This window comes from Bos indicus, chromosome 2, assembly GCF_029378745.1.
Source record: "Bos indicus isolate NIAB-ARS_2022 breed Sahiwal x Tharparkar chromosome 2, NIAB-ARS_B.indTharparkar_mat_pri_1.0, whole genome shotgun sequence".
Lineage (NCBI taxonomy): Eukaryota > Metazoa > Chordata > Mammalia > Artiodactyla > Bovidae > Bos > Bos indicus.
Window position 1 is genome coordinate 122364163 of NC_091761.1, and position 18069 is coordinate 122382231.

The following is an 18069-nucleotide window of genomic DNA, read 5'->3' on the forward strand; positions in this document are numbered from 1 at the left end:
TTGGCTTAAACTTCACAAAGTTCAACTTACAGACTCAGACACCTAAAGTGATGTAGGTTTGCTGCAAGAAATGCTTAGATATCCCTCAGACATTGTCTAAAGCTTTAATAATAAAGTGTCTTCCACATGTACTGTTGTTTTTAGAATAAATGTAAATGCTCTTGTAATTAATGGCATATAGGTATATTTAATAGTATTGATGAGTTAAGGGCAACTTTGAGGAATTGCCTGTTTGTTTAGCAGAAACTACTACAGTTGGATATCTGAGAAGTGTTTTTAACATTAAAAAGAGTTCCTCTTAATCACATTCTGATAAGTACTGCCTTGAAGAAACAAAGGGTTTATAAACAAAAGGTTTAGTTAATCACAGATGACAGGGCTAAAAGAGGTATGCCAGTGGTTGATACAGAATAGTGAATGCTTTGCTTTCTCTGGCCTCTCTTTCTACCTAAGTAATGGTGCTCACCCACATGTTGTGTCTAGTTTGGCAGCCTTGAACAGAAGCTGGCTTTGGCTGAGCGGATTCGAGGCCACGTCCTGTCATTGGCACTGCAGATGTATGGCTGCCGTGTTATCCAGAAAGCTCTTGAGTTTATTCCCTCAGACCAGCAGGTAATTGTAAGTTTCCCCTTTAACTTTTCTCTTGGTGTTTGGTGTTTCTTCATGGTACATGTGGTGAACCTTGTACATTTGTCAGTCTTTAGTTTTCTCTCAGTTTTTCTTTGGTGCTTGTGGCTGCCTTCTGTGCATGGCAAGCATGAATTGTGCAGTGGATTTTGTAAATTTATAGTGGATCAAGTGTCTTGTTGTTAAAACCAGTGGTTTCAAATACTTTTCCTTTTGACCAGAATTAAGTCTTTAGTAGGTGTGATTTTAAAGGTGGGTTTTTCATTTGGCAACAGGTGAAGAAAGTAAAGTTGTCAATTCCTTATACCCGAACTGACCCCAACAAACAAAACTTTTTCCAATATACCTTCTAGTTTTCTTCACTTACACTGTTAATTGAATGAGCTCTTGCCTAAGGCAGCATCAGGTCTGGCACACTGATCTGGTGCCCACTGCGTGCCAGCTGCCAGCACAGAGATGGCCGAGACTGAGCACTGCCCACAGAGCACATGTGGGGAAGGGTGACGTGAGCGCCTGTGCTCACGCCTTTGAGGGGAGACTTTGTAGGAGGAGAAGTCCAGGCTACAGAGGAGGTAGACAGGAAAAAATGGGACAGAAATCTGAGGTGCTGTGTGCTGTGAGTGGGAGCTGACACAGAAAGCACATGAAGAGGCTCATGGCCTCAGAGCTGTCATGGAGGAGGTCCAGCCGGCTCCACACAGACCACGGGGCGGAGAAGCCCAGCCAGCCCCCAGGCAGGTGTGCAGGCCGCACTGTGTCTGCGGGAGGCAGTACCTCGAGCTTTGGGTGTTGCCCATCTGAACCCTCAGCCTTTGGGCTCTGAATTCACCCAGTCCTTCTCGACGGAGGGGGTGACCGTGGTCTGGCAGTGATGAGCCACTTGCCCTCTCTGAGAACAGAGTTCGGTAATGAGACTCTACTCTGGACTCAAGTTCTGAGCCAGACGAGGCACCCACCAACCTCCAGTTCAAAACAAAACACCATGCTGGTGTTGGCGATGGCAGTTGAAGGCTGGGGAGTCCAGAGTCCTTAAGCTGTGAGACTCAGATGGGGCTGTCAAGATGCTGGTGAGGGCGGAGGAAATGTAGGGGACACACAGCAGGTTGGGAGTTCATTCCACTCAGTGCCCAGCACAGGAGGTACAGCGGGAAGAGGAGGATGTTGTGTGTAAGTGATTAGAAGCAGGGGTGAGGCTACTAGTTTGTTTTCTCCTAATGTTCAGATCGTTATCAGTTTTAATTTTCCCTGGGATGTTCCAGGATGAAAATATGATGACTGAATCTTTCCTTGTTAATTTTCTTGTTTCTTTTGAACATGGAACTTTTTCCCCTCTCTTGACCATAATGCCTGCTTACTGAAATCAAGCAGGAAATTTTGATTTCCCAGGTATTTTCCACATCTTTGCCCTCTCCCATGAATATGATACATTGTTGTTTTTTTTAAAAATATTTTACTGTATTTTTTGGTTTGTTTTCTGATCCAGTGGCTACATTGTAGTAGTTTATGTCTCCCTTCTCTTCCCTGTACCCCGCCCCCGCATTGTTCTTTCTACCCTATATATTCCTGAGTATCTTCTCCTGATCTGGTTTCTCTGGGATTCCTGTTCTGGGTCTAAACTACCTTTCCCAGTACAAATAACCTAGTGTTTTCCAGATGTAAGTGTATTTTAGGTGAAATAAATTGATCTCCAGTGGGGTTTTTACCTCTTTGGGCTCAAGAAAATATTCAGGGAAGCCAGTTCCCCTTCATTTTGATTATTAGAACTGGTGCTTTATCTTTATATAAGCATCATTCTCTATTTGTCATTCTCATAATTATGTTTCCATAAGTTACTCTTTTCTGACATTTGATTAGTTTTTTCGGCAAACTGTCCTGAATCTATTGCTTGTTTAGTCCCTGGCAGTGTAGTGTTGAATTTCTTTAATTAGAAAATCTTTTAGTGCTTTTACATGCTTAACGTCTCAAGGATTTAAGACAATTGTATTCGTAAATGTCACCATCTTAAACTGGTTTGCTGTCTCCTCCCATACCATAAATATAGAGTCAGCACTGTGTAGCTAATATATAGAGATTGTATACAGCAAAGAAATTGGGCAGAAAGTACCAGGGCCCAGCTGTTGTGCAGGTATTCAGCGAAGGAGACCTGAGTCAGCGAGTTTCGGGAGGGCATCCAATAAAAATCCCAATGGCTCTTTTTTGGTACCCATGTCACCCACACACACATACACACCACATAATGTCTGGTCTTGTCCTGTATTTTTCCCTGACTTTGGATACTTTTCATTAACTGAGAGTACCGTTCCAGCTGATTATGCAGTCAGTCTGGCCTGGTGGAAAGATCATGTTGGAGTCACAGACTCAGGCTAGAGTTCTGATTCAGTCACTGTCTATAGTTTTAACCCTTCTCAGACTCAGTATGTTCATATATTCATATATATGGGTGGAGGAGAGAGTGCAGGGTAATATTTAATTGACCAGTCATTTGCTGACATGATCTGTGTATCGCCACACACAGGAGTCAGATTACTTGGGTTTGAATTGGGGCAAGTCCAGGTCTATGAAATTTAACAAGTCAGCTAATTTTTTTGTGCCTTGATTTCCTCATCTGTAGTAGTGGCCACTGCAGAGGACTGTCAGGCAGATTCATGAGTCAGATCATGTTAAACACTTAGAGGTCTGCCTAGCTAGAGTTGGCTCTAGATTAACTACTGTCATTTTTAGTGATAGGTACTTTACAGGGTTGTCATGGTGACAAATGGTGAATTGTATGTGATAGTCTCTAATACAGTATAGTTGATTTGATACTGGCTCCTTTCTATTTGAAATTGACTGCATTTTTTTGGAACTCCAAGAGGTCTTTTGCAAGTTAGAGAACTTTTCTTAAGACTGGTTATTGTTACAGGAAATTTGCTATCACATGGAAAAACTCCAGTCCTCATTACAAGGCTGTCTGAGTGCCACAGCTGAGATGTCCCACTTTCATTGTCATGGATTCCCTGCTCCGTGCTTTTGTGTTTGGCAAGGAGAATGTTGACTGTCCAGGTTTTTGCTCTCTGTGATTCTGGTGGTGCTTTCTTTCCTTGTCTCAACTAGAATGAAATGGTTCGGGAACTGGATGGCCACGTCCTCAAGTGTGTGAAAGACCAGAATGGCAATCACGTGGTGCAGAAGTGCATCGAATGTGTGCAGCCCCAGTCTCTGCAGTTCATCATCGATGCGTTTAAGGGGCAGGTAAGTGACTTAGTAAAGAAATAAGGGAAAACAAGTTGATGGGTATTTCCATTGTGAGCAGAGAACACGATGGGAGTGTTCTCAGGGGCTTTTAGTGTATTTTAGATTGCAGTAAATAGCAGTCCTCTTCAGTGTTACTAGGTACTAGCTCTGTGTACCTCCAGCTCTTCCCTTAATTGTCCATGGATCTTCTCTCCATCATTAAAGCAGATACCCGATCATGTCAGGATGAGATAGTATCATCAGAGTTGTGAAGTCTTATATTTGAAGAGTAAGTTTTTTCATTTGGTTAAGTACTATTTATCTTGATAGTTAAAAGTTTTTATCATGTTTTAAAATTTAGGTGATTTACAAAACCAGTCTTACAGGTTATGTGTGACTATATATATCTTTAACAAGGTGTGGGACTTCCCTGGTGGTCCAGTGGTGAAGACTCTGCATTTCTAATGCAGGGGTTGACTGAGGCCCTACATGTCTACCTCCCCTCCATCCCTCCCTGTCCCCCCATCTTAAGAAAACACCAACGTGCTTCTTAATTTTGGGGTGTTGGTTGGGGCAATGATCAGGTTGGTTTGAACTCTGTTAAGTGGCGCCCAACCAGAACTAGCTTCTGATTTTGCCTGTTTATTGTGTATCATAAGAACCAGTGTGCTTTTAGCACCAGCTTCCAAGCAGAGTTGATATTTTGTCATACCACAGCTTTTGTTGTTGTTGTTTTTGAAAAGGAGGGGAGATTGGAAATATCAGGTAAATTTTCAGGTATAGTCATGTGAACTCCTAAAGCCTGTATCGAAATGGGATTTTAGAATAGTTTAGGTTTTGCAGTTTGCTCAATTACAGCAATGGTTAAGTAGAGTACAGACACTGAAAGTGAAAGTCGTTCAGTCATGTCAGACTCTCTGCGACCCCATGGACTGCACAGTCCATGGAATTCTCCTGGCCAGAATACTGGAGTGGGTAGCCCTTCCCAACCCAAGGATCAGACCCAGGTCTCCCGAGTTGCAGGCGGATTCTTTACTAGCTGAGCCACAAGGGAAGCCCAGACAGTAACTTGGGATTATTTGGGATTTTCTGAGTTAATTTAAAAAAGAGTACCTCTGTTTAAGACCTTTTTTTGTGTGTGCTTGAAATATACAAAAAAGTAAGCGGATTAAGTCACCAAAGCGGGGGGAATATTTTCAAGGTGGAAAATGCCAGTGAATTGATAACCAGCATATATAAAGAACTCTTAAAATCAAAGAGAATAATACAAGTTAATTCAGAAATGGGCTGAAAGCCTGAGTAGACAGAAGAAACATGAAAAAGTAATCCCATTAGTAATCATGAAAATGCAAAATAAGACCACAAATAGCAGATCATTTTCTTTGTTTTTTTTTGGCCATGCCACGTGACATGTGGAATCTTAGTTCCTCAACCAGGGATCACAGTCTTGAAGTTCAGCATTCCCGGCGTAGGTATATACCTGATGAAATATTTGGTCATGTATACCATGAGATATGTTTGCTGCTGCTGCTGCTGCTACTAAGACGCTTCAGTCGTGTCTGACCCTGTGCAACCCCACAGATGGCAGCCCACCAGGCTTCCCCGTCCCTGGGATTCTCCAGGCAAGAGCACTGGAGTGGGTTGCCATTTCCTTCTCCAGTGCATGAAAGTGAAAAGTGAAAGTGAAGTCGCTTAGTCGTGTCCAACTCTAGTGACCCCATGGACTGCAGCCCACCAGGCTCCTCCGTCCATGGGATTTTCCAGGCAAGAGTACTGGAGTGGGGTGCCATTGCCCTCTCTGACGAGATATGTTTAGACATGTTTAAAGCAGCATTAGTCTTCTAATAGGAAAAGACTAAATAAGCTAGATGCCTATCAGGAGAGGATCAGGATCCGCCCCCCCCCCCCCCCCAAATCTTTCTCGACTTTATGCTATACAGATAAACAGAATAAATGATAGAAGCTCATAGTATTATAAGTAAATATTTGAATCACTATGTTGAGTGAAATAAGTTCTAGACTGAGTGTTTACCATTTTTATAAAGCTAAAATTGAGCAGAACAGCAGTGTGTCAGGTGTATAGCTGTGCACATGGAGCTGCGTATAGAGCACCTAGTACTGTGACTGACACTTGGTGAACATCTAAGACCCCATGAATGGTAGCCCACTAGGCTCCTCTGTCCGTGGGATTCTCCAGGCAAGAATACTGGAGTAGGTAGCCATTTCCTTCCAGGAGATCTTCCCAACCCAGGGATCAAACCTGGGTCTCCTGCATGGCAGACACATTCTTTACCGTCTGAGCCACTAGGGAGCGTATTAAGTGTTCTCATCACTAATGTCATTATTCTTGACAATAAATTTGAGGTGCAGATGCTCCAGGTCATTCAGGTAGGAAGGGCAGAGTTGAGACTGGGTCCTCTGAATCTGAAGCCTGTGTGTTCCCCTTGTTCCAGACTCAACAAAAGAGGAATCCATTCTTGCTGGAAAACACCCCAACTCAATTCAGAACATTATCCTGTGGTTATGTGAAAGCATTCAGGCTTTGGTCCAAACCCTTTTTCTGTTTTTAAAGCCATCATTTGACCCTGTGGACTCTTTAACTGTGTTTTCTATGACCTTAATTAATTCTCTGTTCCTTTCTAAAGAAACTTTTTGGGAAGGTCCTTCTTAGTTTTGGGTTTGTATAAATCTATGAATTCTTGGAATGGGTTTAAGAAGTTAGAGTTTATCCTCATTTGTCCATACACACCTTATTATTTGCAGAGAGAACTTAAATGCCATACTTAATAATTTGGACTTGTAGTCAGAGTAGGAAATAATATCCTGGCTGTGTCATTTACTGTCTGTAAGTCTTTAGGCACATGATGTAAACTTAGGCACTTTGGTTTTCTCATCTGTATACCAAGAATAATCATGACTGTCTCTCGAGGTCATTGGGAAAATTAATGAAAAAATGTATACAAATAATGCTGAAGTATTGAAAGTGGCGGCTGTTACCTTTGGTTTTCTTGTCTGTGTTGGTCTGCCCTAGGTGTTTGCTTTGTCCACGCATCCTTATGGCTGCCGAGTGATTCAGAGGATCCTGGAGCACTGTCTCCCTGACCAGACACTCCCTATTTTAGAGGAGCTTCACCAGCACACAGAGCAACTTGTACAGGTAGTGGAGTTGCCGGTAGAGTAACTGCGAACACCTGGGGGCTTATGCGTTTTTTCAGCACAGGTTTCTTTTCCAGAAGGGGTTAATGTGTTTAAAATGCCCATTGAAGCTCTGGGAAAGTTTTCATTTATACCAGCCTGGTTCATCTTTTATGAATATGGGTGATGAGTAGAACCCTGCCCTTGGAGTTGAGATCTACCTCTGAGGCATCAAGAGATCTGCCAGGAACTGTCAAAAACCAGAGCCCTGTGGTGGATTAAGCTCGCTGCGGCCACTTAGGCAGGCCATGTAGTCTGTCAGTTTCATCTTTTCAAATGAACTAAATGGATTAGTTGATTTCTGTGGTTTTTTAAATTTGTCTTGCTTCGACTAAAATTTTCTCCCATATCATACTGTTTGAACACTTCCTTCATGTAGTATGTTGTCTTAAAGCAATTTTTGGAGTGGTGCTTGTTGCTTGTTTTGCTGAGATATGTGAGATTATAAATGTATTAATATTCATTGTAGAAAAAATTAAAAGTTCAGAAAGGAGCAGCAGAACACAAGAAATGTTCCATAATCCTGCTGTCCAGAAGCAGACACATTTGGCATAGGCACTTATTAAAAAAAGTATTCTTTGTATGCACTTAATTTTTTACATCTTACAAATAAATATTTGTGCCTTTGGAATTCCTTGCTCACACACTTACTCTTTAAACACGCCTTTCACTTTAGATGGGTGTCTCCAGTATACGCTTGTGGTGGTATTTAGTTAGGTGATGCCAGTGTTTCCAGTTTTTCTTTGTTACAGACAGGTGCAGAGACCCATTTGTCCATTTGTTAGAAAAAATAGCTCTTTATTTGGAATCCCTGACTAGGACCTTTTGGCATAAATACATATAGAAACATTCCATTGTCTAGTAATGATGTGCTCCTGTTTTGTAATGATAGGGGAAAATTGTCACTACCTGTCCATTTAAAAAATTCCGTATGTGTTCTTTAGTATTCAGGTAAGCCATCATGGTGTCAAAGGAAGATAGGTGTTGATTAATGTCAGAATTTAGGTAGCATAGAGCTTGTTTATATAAATTAAAAATTTTCTGTTGTTTTTGAAACAGGATCAGTATGGAAATTACGTAATCCAGCATGTATTGGAGCATGGTCGTCCTGAGGATAAAAGTAAAATTGTAGCAGAAATTCGAGGCAATGTACTTGTGTTGAGTCAGCACAAATTTGCAAGGTATGTGCTTTGAATTACACAGACTGTTTTCCAGAAGAAATGATTAAATAGTATTTCAGGTCTAGAGAAATTGTCATACTGTTTTCTTCTTCTTCTTCTTCTTCTTTTTAATGTTTATTTTCCTTAAAGTAATACATAGCTATTGAGTTCTACTGCAAAATATGAAACATAAGACGTCTCTTAGTGGGCTCCTTACTTCCCTAGAGTGAGCCACTTTGAAATCTGGGGAATTTGTTTCTAAAGCACATACATTTTGTACTTTGGTAAACTGGGTATTTCATGAATTTACTTTTTTGGAATTGTGAAATGTTCTTTACTTAGTTTCCTCATTGATACTGGAGTTAAAAGGAAGGTAACCATATCTTTGTATAAGGCCTTCATATTCTTCAAAATCTCTTTTCAAGTCTTCATATCATACCAGCCCAATAATTAAATGTATTAGTTATTCCCAGGTTGTGAAAGATGTTTTAGGTAACTTATAAGTAGCAGAGATTGAAGAAGAAATTGATGGCCCTCCAGTGGGTTAATGATCTGCTCTTCTGAGTAGAGTCTGTGTATCTTATCTTACGTATAATATAGTTCTCTGTATTTTTTGGAATATTTTTCTTCTCTTGTTTTTAAAGTAAATTGCAGGGCAGGTGTGACTCCTACAGCCTTGATTTTTAAATTGTTCACTTTTAATTTATGAAATCTTATTACAGCATGGAAAATAGAGACAAAAAATAAAAGCACCCCAGATCCAGTGTCTCAACACCCTGACCACATTAGGATCATCTCCTAGACCTTGTATTGGTTTTTATGGACTTTTGCTAGGATTAGGAAAATAGAAGACAGAACCTCTTAGGTCTCTTTTTGGGGTCACAGTCCTATTTACTGTCTTGTTCAGTGTATTTAATGTCTCACCCTTGTATAGTGTTAAGTATTAGGGTTGTGGTCTGATAATAAGTGAGTAGCTATTTGGGGCCCAACTCTCTCATGTATAACAACTAATAAATTGTTGACAAAATGCCAGAAACTACCTGCAGATATTAGATGGTGACCAGGAACACAGCGATAACCAGAAGTGAGTAGAGGAGGTTGTTGATACTTGAAAGAAGGTTCACTGCATTGGGAAAATTTCCTCCTCCTCCTCCCACACCTCCTTTTTTGGGAAAGTCGGGAGATACATAATTGACAGGTAACATTGTGCAGGTTTTAAGTGTACAACCTGTTGGTTTGATACATTTATATGTTGTAATATTCCTACAATAACTTTAGCTGTTATGTCACATAATTATCATTTTTTGTGTTGAGAACCATTAAAAATCTAGTCTGTTAGTAACTTTGAAATTTATAAAAGGTGTTGTTGACTATAATTAGGAAAGTTTTAGTCTGTAGGCTAAGTTAGGATCACTGGTGTTCCGAGAAGGCAGTGACAGGGGAGAAATTCTGGAAAGGAAGAGAACCAGGGAGGCGGGGGGAGCCTAAGTTTAAACTTTGTACATCTGGTTCACTCCTGAACCAAATTGCACAGGACGAACCCGAGGCAGCCCTACCAAGGCCGAAAGAATGTAGTGGGGATTTCGTCTGCTGCTTACTGCTTGGGAGAGGTTTGCAGTTTCCCCAAAAAGAGGTTAGGAGAGTAATACTCTTAGGAATATGACAGAACTCAGGGTAACAGTGCATCATTTGTCATGTCTAGATAACAGAAAAATGTGACCTATACTCAAGAAGAAAAAATGAAAATGGAAAAATCCCCGGTGAATATAGTTCCATACCACCCAGATGTTGGAGTTAGCAGAGAAGGGTTATAAAGCATTTTATAAAGTATATAATTTTATAATTATATATAAGTATATAAAACTATTATTTTTAAAATTAAAATTAATAAAAATGTATTAAAATTATGAAAAAGTATAATTATATAAAGTATAAATTTTATAATTTTATAAATTATACATTTTACAAATTTTATATAAGTAATTAGTATTTTAAAATACTATATTTTAAGGTACTTAAAGTATTATAAAGTATTTATACTCAAAAATGTAAAGCTTCCCTGGTGGCTCAGAGGTTAAAGCATCTGCCTCCAATGTGGGAGACCTGGGTTCGATCCCTGGGTCGGGAAGATCCCCTGGAGAAGGAAGTGGTAAACCACTCCAGTATTCTTGCCTGGAGAATCCCAGGGATGGCGGAGCCTGGTGGACTGCCGTCTATGGGGTCGCACAGAGTCGGACATGATAAGCGACTTAGCAGCAGCAGCAGAGAATTAGAAGCTTTATTACAGAAAGAATTAACAGGGAAGTTCTAGAGTAGAAAAGTATAACATCTGAAATAAAATTGGTTATATGGCTTTAACAGTAAATTTAACAGTAAATTAAAGATAACAAAAGAGCCAGTAAATTTGAAAATTGAATAGAAACAAACCAATTAAGCAAGTTAGTGACCTTACGAGATTTTTGATGGTAACCCAGAATACAAAGTACATTTTCCATCAACTTTGAATGCATAGGCTCGTGCATACACACATAACTGAGGATTGCCCATGATTAATTGACACTGACTACTCTGTTTCATTAAAAAAAAAAACAAACAAAAAAAGCTAGTCTCAAATCACTAAGTTGATTTTATCACCCACAATCAATTTAAGAACCACAGTTTCAGAAATACTAGAATAAACTTTAAAGACTAGAACAATATGGAGTGTGTGTTAAGGTGGCAGGGAGGCTTTGGCCAGGTGAGATCCTCATCAGTGAGTGATCTTGTCAAGTGTGATAGCCGACCCTGAGTACCTTCTTGAAAGACATGTTACTGTCAAGGAGTCAGTCTTCCACCCAGAAGAATGAGTGTCCTGTTGCCAGCCTAGCTTAGTAGAAAATTCTGTTCTAAATCTGACCACTCTGGTCTTGGGTGGATGAAGGGACAACTCAGCCTGGCAGTTCTAAAAAGTGATGATTCTTTGCTTGAACATTTGGACATCGTGACTGGCTTAGTAATGTCCTAACTCCCTTTTCTGCTAAGGGAGAAGCCAGTGTCTATTAGGAGATTCACTTTCACACGCCACAACTTCAGCTCATGCTAGAATTGCAGAGTGCTGTGGGAGGAACGTGAGGGGAAAAGTTTTCACATACTGCTGCTGTATCAGAAGGGAGAGGCTGTTTGTGGTCTTAAATGTGATTATCAGATTTGATTTACTCTGTCTTAAGAAGAAAGATTGAAGAAATGTCTGGTAGGATGGTAGTAGTTCTTGAACATTTTAGCTTGAGAATTTTGTTTGCTAAATAAAAGCACATACGTAATAAAGGCTCAGTATGCTAAACCAGATAACATGGCGAGGGTCCTTTCAGAGTGATGTGGAACCAGCACCCTCTCTTTTGATTTAAAAATCAAAAGTAAGGAGTTGGTGTAGGGACCTGGAGTAGGGACTTGGTGGCGGTTATTTGTGATGACTGTTCGATTATATAGGGCTGGCCTTTGAAAGGAGTGAGACACTATCTCTTGCCTTCTGGTGTTCCTAGAATAGGTGTAGACATCCTTTTTTCAGCTGCTGAAGGCAAAATTAAGACAAATGGGTGAAATTTCAGGGAAGCACATTTTATTTTAGTATATAAAGAATGTTTAAGAGAACCATTCACTCGCATGGTCAGTTGCCCCAGAACTGCTTCCAAATCATTGGAAATTCTCATGCAGAGGCTAAATGGGCATCTTTCAGAATGGTCAGAAAAGAGCTTTCTGCATTAGCTAGATTTGAAAGTTCCTTTTCTACTTGAGTGTTCTGTGATCCAGAGCAGCTCTTCCCCCAGTCATGAAATCGTTGCAGAGTGTTCAGCCGCCCACTTACCAAATGTTCTCTCTGCCAAGTATTGGCTCCAGTAATACAAATACAAAGAATAAGTATTGTTCTTGTTCTTAGACATCACACAACTTCCTCATACCCATGGAGGCACAGAAGCAGAGTACTGCTGACGTACACAAGCAGACATTCATGAGTAACCAGTCACTCCTGGGTGAGGAGCGCCCTTTAGCATGGCTGGATGTGATTTAATCAGCCTCTGCAGTCAGTCCCTCTGGATTGTAGAGGAACTCTGATTTAAAGTAACTGCATTTCTTTTTTTTTCCTTTCCGAGGTTGAGACATCTGTGAAGTGTTTAGAAATGCCAACACACCTGGGGGTCCTTCTTGTTCTTAAGAGACAGTGTGAAGTAGTTGACTGACGACTGTGGTTTCTCCTTGTGTCTGCCTTCACTCAGCAAGTCTGTAGGGCCTCTCTTAAGTGCCCAGCTCTGTGCGTGGCACTAGGGATCTAGATGTGAGAGAAACTTGTTCTTGGCCCCATTAAGCTCACAGAGGTGAGGAGAGAATTGATAGATGTTGATGCCTGTTGAAATTATGTTCATTACCCATTTTCAGTTCATAACCAGTTGTATTAACCTTTACTTACCTGGGTTTACCCTCCCCTGTTAGATGGTTGGGTCTGGTACCCTCCATGACCTGTGCTTGGCCATTGTTGACGTTGGAGATCACAGATGGCAAAGATAGGGTCTCATAGAGCCAAACAGATGAGGAATTAATCTTCCAAGAAGCCTCATTTGCTGCTGACCTTGAGGTCAGAGCCCAGGCCAAACAAGCACAGCCCAGCGAGGTCCCTCTAAGGTTTGGCCCTGGATTTGTCTCCTTACAGCAATGTTGTGGAGAAGTGTGTCACTCACGCCTCCCGTACAGAGCGCGCTGTGCTTATTGACGAGGTGTGCACCATGAACGATGGTCCCCACAGTGCCTTATACACCATGATGAAGGACCAGTATGCCAACTACGTGGTCCAGAAGATGATCGATGTGGCAGAGCCAGCCCAGAGGAAGATCGTCATGCACAAGGTAGGCCAGTCTGTGCAAGTCTCAATCAGAGAGGAGGAGCCGGCCCTCGCGTCTTCTCAGTTCTGCAATACAGGAGGGTGGGCATCTTGCTTCTTCTTGCACAGTTTCTCACTAGATTGTGACTTCTTTTTCCTTTTATCTGGAGTGGCCGCTGTCCTTGTGTTTGCTGCCCCTCCATCAGTAACTCAATTGGTGTGAATGTTAAAGTCAGTCTTTGTGGGGAGTCCCCTCCCGGTCTTCAGGCCATGCTTCTACCTGATGGCTCCCAGGAGACCAGCTTCTCAGTCTAGCAGATCAGCCTCCTTACCTTATTTCCTTTCCTCCCTCTCATCATTGATTCCACCACCATTACTGAACAAGCTCCTGCCTAAGGCAGCACCTGGTCTGGCACACTGATCTGGTGCCCACTGTGTGCCAGTCGCCAGCACAGAGATGGCCGAGACTGAGCACTGCCCACAGAGCACATGTGGGGAAGGGTGACGTGAGCGCCTGTGCTCACGCCTTTGAGGGGAGACTTTGTAGGAGGAGAAGTCCAGGCTACAGAGGAGGTAGACAGGAAAAAATGGGACAGAAATCTGAGGTGCTGTGTGCTGTGAGTGGGAGCTGACACAGAAAGCACATGAAGAGGCTCATGGCCTCAGAGCTGTCATGGAGGAGGTCCAGCCGGCTCCACACAGACCACGGGGCGGAGAAGCCCAGCCAGCCCCCAGGCAGGTGTGCAGGCCGCACTGTGTCTGCGGGAGGCAGTACCTCGAGCTTTGGGTGTTGCCCATCTGAACCCTCAGCCTTTGGGCTCTGAATTCACCCAGTCCTTCTCGATGGAGGGGGTGACCGTGGTCTGGCAGTGATGAGCCACTTGCCCTCTCTGAGAACAGAGTTCGGTAATGAGACTCTTTACTCTGGACTCAAGTTCTGAGCCAGACGAGGCACCCATCAACCTCCAGTTCAAAACAAAACACCATGCTGGTGTTGGCGATGGCAGTTGAAGGCTGGGGAGTCCAGAGTCCTTAAGCTGTGAGACTCAGATGGGGCTGTCAAGATGCTGGTGAGGGCGGAGGGAATGTAGGAGACACAGCAGGTTGGGAGTTCATCCATTTACCAGATACCTACAAGCACACGTGCTCCTTTCACCAGGGCACTGTGTTGGTGGGCCCAGCAGTGTTGTGGACAGTTACACTGCTGCTGGAAACACTGGGGAGGGCTGTGAGAATGTGCAAGAGTGCCTCTTCTGATGTGGGGGTACAGAGAAGGCTCCCTATGAGAGCGATATTTGAAAAAAGCCCTGAATCTTTCCAGGTGGAGGGAACCTAGTGTGTGCAGGCTTGGAAGCAGGAAACAAGGCGGTGTATTTAAATGGAGAAGTACAGCAAGTTCAGTGGGACAGGGCTGTGGTGCCATAATCACATTTACATTTCAAATAATGGTCCTGGCCAATGAGTACCTTGGAGGAAAGGAGGGAGTTGAGGGCTGGACAGGGGATTGTTGAAATAATTAAGCCAAGAGGGGAGTGGCGGTTTTGAGATTCAAGAGAAGTGGACAGAATGGGGCTTCGCCGCTGGTTTGATTGAGGGAGTTGAGAGAGGAGGGGGAGTCCTAAGAATCTGAAAAGCCTGAGACTTCTGCTCTTTCACAGCTAGGCATAGCATTTTAGGAAGACGGAGCATTGACAGGGACCAGGCTGCTTTCCATTTGCCTTTAAATCAAGTGGAAGATGGAGTTCAGCAGTGTTGTATATGCACATTGTGGTGTTTGTCTAGAAGAGGACAGATGTAAAGGTTAAGTGGCCAGACTCACCAGTGAGCCAGTCCTGGGGACAGACAGGTGAAGGAACTGAAGGCAGCTTTTGGAGAGCTGCCAAAAGCAAGGGGTCTGGGGCCTTGAGTACTAAGGACCAGAGTGTCAGCTCTGTATGTGGTCATGATTGCAACCCAGATGGGAGTGTGGTGTCCTTTCTGCAAGGGAGTTTATTTAGGAAGGTTAGGCAAATGGTCTGGGTGCCACAGCTCAGAGTTCGAGCCAAGGACTGTGCCCAGTTTCCCAGGCTGGCTCATAGGTGAGAGTGTAAAGCTAATATGGGTCTGTGTCCTGTGTGGGTCACAGAAGTGGTTTCTGGAGCCACCTGACCCTTCCTTGCTTTGAGGGCACAACTAAACAGACAAAACCATCTGCATGGAACATTCAGGCTTGAGAATGTCCATCTTCCCCGGCATGTTGTCTTGTGTTGAGTAAGTAACTGGGGAGCTGTGATGGGGAAGCAGGTCAGTGTTGTGGGTCTTCACTGTCTTTGTCGCATGTTGGTGGTTCCACAAATGATTCTGAACGCAGTGTGTTGTAGCTGAGGTATGCAGAAGGGTCTGTGAGGTCACCAGCAAGAGAGGTGGTTCCAGAGAGCAAGCACCTCCCGAGTTGTGTGGGATGCACAGGACTTGCGGGTGTGGGTCTGCCCCAGGGTAGGGGGCGCGGGCGGCGGGGAACAGAAGAGATGCTCGTAGGGCTAAGGTGAAGGGTGAGGTTGGAGCAGAGCTGTGAGGGGAGCAGCCAGACAGTGGGTGGCTGTTGGACTTTAGATGAGTGACTTCACCACTGTGCCTCCATGTCTTCATCATTGAAACGAGGATAATCACACCTCTCTTACAAGGCTTCAAAATGGACGGTTCTTGGCTCGTGTTTATTGTTTTTATTGTTATCATTAGTAGCTTTCTGTGATTCGCTGTGAACTGGAGAGCAGGGTCAGGTGATGAGGGCAAGGGTTCGTGGTCCCCAGAAAGCAGCCCCTGCTGCTCAGGAGAGCCGTGGGGCTGAGAGGCTCCCTCAGGGCCTGCTGTCCGCTGATGGATGGTGTGGTTGTGTCACGGGATGCGCAGTCTCCATACGCTGTCCTGGAAGTGGTCTGTAGTTGTCCGACCTCCAGAGCCCTCACATCCTGCATCAGCGCTCAGGACAGGAGCCGCTCTCCTCATCTGCTGGGTCAGTGTAGCTCGTGAATTCAGGTGCTCAGGCTGAGCTAGTGAAAGATGTTGCTTGTGGGGTATGTGTACCTGTGGGCACCTCATGGTGTCCAGGAGCAAGTTACCCTGGAGTCCCCCGAGCCTGTCCCAGGCCAGAGTAACACAGACTGTGCTTTCTCTGCAGATCCGGCCCCACATCGCGACTCTTCGCAAGTATACTTATGGCAAGCACATCCTGGCCAAGCTGGAGAAATACTACATGAAGAATGGCGTTGACTTAGGGCCCATCTGCGGCCCCCCTAATGGTATTATCTGAGGCAGTGTCACCCCGTACCCTCATTCCCACTGACCTCACTGGCCCACTGGTGAATCCAACCAGCAACCAGAAATGTTCCAGTGTAGAATCCAAAAATGGGTAAATGGTTGCTCCAGGATTACCCTCTCCTCCCAAAAAAAGGAATCAAATCCACAAGTGGAAAAGCCTTTGTAAATTTGTTTAATTTTATTACACATAACATGTACTAATTATTTTTTTTAATTGACTAATTGCCCTGCTGTTTTACTGGTGTATAGGACACTTGTACATAGGTAACCAGTGTACACGGGAGGCCACGCATTTTGTTCAATGTTGTATCTATATTCCACGTGTGCAAACTTCCAGGGTTGTTGGTTTAACAAAAAAGTTAAAAAAAAAAAAAAAGAAAAAAGGTTTTTAACTCATTTGCCTCACTGGCAAGTTTTGAAAATAGCTATTCCCCACGTCCTCATTTTAGTAAAAAAGAAAAACAAACAAAAAAAAAACCCTGAGAAGTCTGAATTTTAGTTAAATGACCCCAAACTGGCATTTAACAATGTTTATAAAAATATATATATATAAATATATATATATAATGAAAATCATTTCAGAGTTGCAAAAGCCTCAGTTTATGACATTAAGTTTATGAAACTTCTGAAAATTGCCTTTTTTGGAGACTATTATGCTGAAGAAAATAGTGTAGTCCGTTTTGTGAGGAGGAGATGTGAGCACCCAGAATGTCTTTCAAGGCCGGGCGGGTATAATTGTTTACTGCCTACTGGATTTTTTTCTGTTAACATTGAAAGGCAAAAATCTGATTATTTAGCATGAGAAAAAAAAAAATCCAACTCTGCTTTTGGTCTTGCTTCTATAAATATATAGTGTATACTTGGTGTAGACTTTGCATATATACAAATTTGTAGTATTTTCTTGTTTTGATGTCTAATCTGTATCTATAATGTACCCTAGTAGTCGAACATACTTTTGATTGTACAATTGTACATTTGTATACCTGTAATGTAAATGTGGAGAAGTTTGAATCAACATAAACACGTTTTTGGTAAGAAAAGAAAATTAGCCAGCCCTGTGCATTCAGTGTATATTCACACCTTTTATGGTCGTAGCATATAGTGTTGTATATTGTAAATTGTAATTTCAACCAGAAGTAAATTTTTTTTTTCTTTTGAAGGAATAAATGTTCTTTATACAGCCTAGTTAACTTTTAAAAAGAAAAAAAAAATAGCTTGGTTTTATTTGTCACCTAGTCAGATAGTAGCGAGATCCTTTCTAAATGTTATTCAAGATGATTCAGTTCACACTAGTGGTTTTTTTTTTTTAATCCTAAAAAAGTAATGTTTTGCTTATTTTGTGACAGTCAAAAGGACGTGCAAAGTTCAACCCCGCCCTAACTTTCCTTACAATCAGAGCCCCTCTCACCTTGTAAAGTGTGAATTGCCCTTCCTTTTTGTACAGAAGATGAACTGTATTTTGCATTTTGTCTACTTGTAAGTGAATGTAACATACTGTCAATTTTCCTTGTTTGAATATAGAATTGTAACACTACACGGTGTACATTTCCAGAGCCTTGTGTATATTTCCAATGAACTTTTTTGCAAGCACACTTGTAACCATATGTGTATAATTAACAAACCTGTGTATGCTTATGCCTGGGCAACTATTTTTTGTAACTCTTGTGTAGATTGTCTCTAAACAATGTGTGATCTTTATTTTGAAAAATACAGAACTTTGGAATCTGA

General features: G+C 42.4%; 1 protein-coding gene and 2 non-coding genes across 22 annotated transcripts in view; all 3 read left to right on the plus strand.

Moving 5' to 3' along the window:
• PUM1 (pumilio RNA binding family member 1) overlaps positions 1–18069 on the plus strand; it is a 126002-nt gene extending 107933 nt beyond the window's left edge. For 15 of the 20 annotated variants that reach the window (XM_019979549.2, XM_019979601.2, XM_019979592.2 and 12 more), the window contains 6 exons: positions 484–618; positions 3721–3858; positions 6872–6997; positions 8095–8216; positions 12877–13069; positions 16202–18069. In XM_019979549.2, coding sequence (XP_019835108.1) covers positions 484–618; positions 3721–3858; positions 6872–6997; positions 8095–8216; positions 12877–13069; positions 16202–16333 — 846 coding nt within the window. In that variant the 3' untranslated portion in view covers positions 16334–18069. Of the gene's footprint in view, positions 1–483; positions 619–3720; positions 3859–6871; positions 6998–8094; positions 8217–12322; positions 12545–12876; positions 13070–16201 lie in introns of those variants that run through there. The other 5 variants (XM_019979568.2, XM_019979607.2, XM_019979584.2 and 2 more) reach the window with 2 other exon arrangements.
• Positions 1489–1571, plus strand: LOC139179123 (small nucleolar RNA SNORD103/SNORD85). The gene has a single exon (XR_011563545.1). It is a non-coding gene; the product is annotated as a small nucleolar RNA SNORD103/SNORD85 (small nucleolar RNA).
• Positions 13907–13991, plus strand: LOC139179119 (small nucleolar RNA SNORD103/SNORD85). Its single transcript, XR_011563529.1, has one exon. It is a non-coding gene; the product is annotated as a small nucleolar RNA SNORD103/SNORD85 (small nucleolar RNA).